The 4,487-nt window shown below is 57.0% G+C and overlaps 1 protein-coding gene across 1 annotated transcript in view; it reads left to right on the top strand.

Annotated features, from left to right (window-relative positions):
• The first annotated feature begins 330 nt into the window (after positions 1-330).
• The window catches only part of LGALS1 (galectin 1), a 4,639-nt gene continuing 482 nt past the window's right edge, over positions 331-4,487 (top strand). The window contains exons 1-3 of the mRNA XM_023222055.1: positions 331-477; positions 1,736-1,815; positions 3,515-3,686. Coding sequence (XP_023077823.1) covers positions 469-477; positions 1,736-1,815; positions 3,515-3,686 — 261 coding nt within the window. The 5' untranslated portion in view covers positions 331-468. The remainder of the gene's footprint in view (positions 478-1,735; positions 1,816-3,514; positions 3,687-4,487) is intronic.

Below are 4,487 nucleotides of genomic sequence, written 5' to 3' on the forward strand. Positions count from 1 at the left end.
CTTGAAGGACCCTGCACCTCCTCAGCCATCTTCTCTGGGCACCCCCTGAGCCCAGCCTGCTGGCCACAGGCCCCTTCCCGCCAACTCGTGGGCCTAGCTCATCGTCAAACTATTTTCCATTGGCTTCCCCCAATCTCTGCCACAGCACAATTTCGGTGGTGGCGGGGCGGGGGGAGGTGGAGAGGGATGAAGAATAGGAGGTGGAGCTTGGACCCTCGTTGGGGGGGCGGCAGATGGCCACTCTGATTGGTCACCTCTGCTCCAGAACTGGCTTCAAAATTCCAAAGACTCCGCCCTCGGTGGCCCCTAGCCCTGTCCTGACTGGCAATTGGCTGAACTTCCAGGGGGCGGGGCTCACCCGGTCCGGTCCCGTTAAAAGGGTGGGAGCGTCCGGGGGCCCATCTTTCTCGGGTGGAGTCTTCTAACAGCTGGTGCGCCTCTCCTGGGAACATCCTCCTGGCCTCAATCATGGCTTGTGTGAGTGTGGGGACCCCACCCCAAGGTCAAGGGGATAGGGCAGGAGCTGTTGGCCGTAGGAGAGCTGGACAGATCGGGAGCAGGGTTCTAGCCCCAGCTGTGTGGCCTGGAACCACTGCCTTCTCTAGACCTCAGTGGCCACATCTGTAAAATGGGGGTGGGCGCCATGGTCCCTCAAGGTCTTCTCTGCATTGATAATTGTTTGGATTCCTCCAGGGTCTGAAAGCACAGTTATTTCTGCCCAGGGTTGACATTCTGCAGCTCTCTGAGAAGTGAGCGTGGGAAGGGTGTGGCCAACTGGGGGACACCCAGGCCACTATCTCCCCTTCCTCCACCCCAAAGAGCCTCCTGTCCCCTCCCCCCTGCAGCTGTCCCAGTCACCAGGCCAGGGCAGAGTCACCCTCTGCTCCAGAATACGCTGAAAAGTCGCCAGGACCCGAGACAGGCTGCCCAGGATGGGACTTTCTAGGTCGGGGGTGGAGGGTGGTTGTGTCCAGGCTGGTGGGAGGGAGGGGAGCAGGGGAAATTCCCTTCCACCACCCCCAAGCTGGGAGAGGTTGGGGTGGCAGGGAGGTGAGAATCTTCCTGGGGCCCCAGGGAAAGGTTCAAGTTTCTGGGAAACCACTCAAATCAAATTAACTCTTGCCCACCCACCCGGGGTGCCAGGGAGCAGCAGTGCGCAGCAGTTTGCTCAATCTTGTTAACCCTGAACCTGCCGGGCCACAGCCCGACTGCAGGCCACTCTCCTTAATGCAGAGGGGCCGTGTTCTTCAGGGTCTCCTCTCTAGCCCCTGGGCCTCTTCGCAGAGAAGAGCTTGAAGGATAATAGTAGGGTCCCCCTAGCCACTTCCTCTCCAGCAGAGGGGCCGACCCCTGCATTCAGTGTGACGGTGGGCCAACTGCCTGCCCCTCCCCAGCCTGATCCCCTCCATCTGCGATGGGACAGAGCACCCCACCTCCCAAGCCACTCTTGAGTTCAAAATCCCCAGGCCAATCTGCAAAATCTTCTAGAGCCTGTCTTCTAGAACCTGATTCACGTTACTGAAGCCAACCCCGTTGGGAATAGGGACTTTTCCAGGACCACACAGAGAATCAGAGGCTAGAAATCAGAGCCCGATCCTGTCCCCAGGCTTCCCCTTGGCTTGGTCAGAGGATGCGGGGCGGAAACAACTCCACCCCCACCCCCAGCCACCCCCGGACACTTCGGGTGGTGGAGGCCTTGTCCTCTAACCCGCTGGGCCGGGGCTTGTCTGTGCAGGGTTTGGTCGCCAGCAACCTGAATCTCAAACCTGGAGAGTGCCTCCGAGTGCGGGGCGAGGTGGCCCCCGACGCCAAGAGGTGAGAGGTGAAGTCAGGGTGGTGGGCGGCAGGGATAGGGGCTTGGTCCAGCCGAGAGGGCGTGGCCGGCCAAGTCCACGTCTCCTCCCTGGCCGAGAGTGGGTTAACGGCCGGCCGACGTTGCTGCGCTTTCTGGGTGACTCACTTCCCCCGCGGGGTCTGGGCGCCCCCACTATTGCCGCCCCCTCCCCCGCTCCCTCCCTGCTGTAGCCTCTTAAACTACAACAGCTGCAGCCTCGTCATCTATAATACCTTGGTTCCCCCGCCCCCACCCCTTTCCGGTCTGGGCGGGACCTGCCTCCGGGGAGGGCGGGGAGAAGAGTGAGGCGGGAGTCACCGCCGCCTTCCCTCTGAGTCCCTCCCTCCTGCGTCAGGTCATTCATTCACTGGCTCAGTCCGGTCCTCCTTCCTTCACTCCTCCTTCACTCAGCCGGCTGCCTTATTTTCTCAGCAGTTGTGTGACCTTGGACCAGTCAACCAACCTCACCTAGCCTCAGTTTGTTAGAAAAACAAGGGGGGAGGTGGTTGTGTGGAGGAAGTGAGATGCTGATGGTGTAGTGATGATGAGGAGGGTGAGGATCAGCTGATATTGTTAAGAGCCCCACACTTCTCATGCACTAATTTCATTGCAACCAAACCCTCAGAGGCAGGTATAGCTATTATCACCACTAAACAAATGCATTTATTATTTTGTTTTTTGAGACGGAGTCTCACCCTGTCGTCCAGGCTGGAGTGCAATGGCTTGATCTCGGCTCACCACAACCTCCGTCTCCTGGGTTCAAACGATTCTCCTGCCTCAGCCTCCCGAGTAGCTGGGATTACGGGTGCCTACCACCACGCCCAGCTAATTTTTGTACTTTTAGTAGAGATGGGGGTTCACCATGTTGGCCAGGCTGGTCTCGAACCCCTGACCTCGTGAGCTGCCTGCCTCGGCCTCCCAAAGTGCTGGGGTTACAGGAGTAAGCCACTGTGCCCGGGAGTATTATTATTATTTGTTAATTTACCCCATAATTACTAAGCATCTCCTTCCAGTGTGCCCCACTTGTGCTGGGCACCAGGAACACAGATGTACAAGACAGGACGGGAAGTTGCCATCTGGAGGGAGTCTCTGACCTTGACCAAATGGGCTAGGACGCTAGTGATTTCAAGAATCTATGCTGGGCGCGGTGGCTCACGCCTTTAATCCGAGCACTTTGGGAGGCTGAGGCAGGCGGATCACGAGGTCAGGAGATCGAGACTATCCTGGCTAACACAGTGAAACCCCGTCTCTACTAAAAATACAAAAAAATTAGCCGGGTGCGGTGGTGGGCTCTTGTAGTCCCAGCTACTCGGAAGGCTTAGGCAGGAGAATGGTGTGAACCCAGGAGGCGGAGCTTGCAGTGAGCCGAGATCGCACCACTGCACTCCAGCCCGGGCAACAGAGCGAGACTCTTTCTCAAAAAAAAAAAAAAAAAGAATCTAGCAAGCCCTCCTGTGCAGCCCCCATTGTACAGATGAGCACACAGGGAAGGAGGGGCAGGGACTAGCTCACGCTCACACCGTAAGCAGGTGTCAGGGCCAGAGCTAGAATCCAGGTTTCTTGTCTCTGTTAATGAGTTCTTCAAGCAAAGTGTGTTCATGGGGTACTGAGTGACAGATTAGTCAGTCGGTGGGGCTGGAGCTGGCCGAGGTGGCCTCACACCCACCCGTTACCCCCCAGCTTCGTGCTGAACCTGGGCAAAGATAGCAACAACCTGTGCCTGCACTTCAACCCTCGCTTCAACGCCCACGGCGACGCCAACACCATCGTGTGCAACAGCAAGGACGGCGGGGCCTGGGGGACCGAGCAGCGGGAGGCTGCCTTTCCTTTCCAGCCTGGAAGTGTCGCAGAGGTGGGCTGTGGACCGGAACCGGGACCAGGGACAGGGGCTGGGTGGGCTGGGGCGGAGCTGGGTTAGTGACTGGAGATCTTGGCCTTGTCTGCTCTTTCCCCTCCTCTTCCCTCCATTCCTGTGTGATGGCCAGTGTCTGCCCCTCTTTGAACCTCAGTGGTTGATTAGAATAAAACAAAAGAAAAAAAACCCAGGCTCGGTGGCTAATGCCTATAATCCCAGCATTTTCTAAGGCCTAGGTGGGCAGATCACCTGAGGTCGGGAGTTCGAGATGAGCCTGACCAACATGGAGAAAAATACAAAAAATTAGCCAGGCGTGGTGGCACATGCCTGTAATCCCAGCTACTCGGGAGGCTGAGGCAGAAGAATTGGCTGAACCCAGGAGGCGGAGGTTCAGTGAGCTGAGCTGAGATCACGCCATTGCACTCCAGCCTGGGCACCAAGAGCAAAACTCTGTCTCAAAAAAAAAAAAAAAAAAAAAAAAATTAGCCTGCATGGTGGCTCATGCCTGTAATCCCAGCACTTTGGGAGGCCTAAGCGGGTGGATCACCTGAGGTCAGGAGTTCGAGACCAGCCTGACCATCATGGTGAAACCCCGTCTCTATGAAAAATACAAAAATTAGCTGGGTGTGGTGCATGCAACTGTAGTCCCAGCTACTTGGGAGGCTGAGACAGGAGAATCACTTGAACCTGGGAGGCGGAGGTTGCAGTGAGCCGAGATTACACCACTGTACTCCAGCCTGGGTGACAGAGGAGACTCTGTCTCAAAAAAAAAAAAAAAAAAAAAAGGCCGGGCGCGGG

This window comes from Piliocolobus tephrosceles, chromosome 19 (assembly GCF_002776525.5).
Source record: "Piliocolobus tephrosceles isolate RC106 chromosome 19, ASM277652v3, whole genome shotgun sequence".
Classification (NCBI taxonomy): domain Eukaryota; kingdom Metazoa; phylum Chordata; class Mammalia; order Primates; family Cercopithecidae; genus Piliocolobus; species Piliocolobus tephrosceles.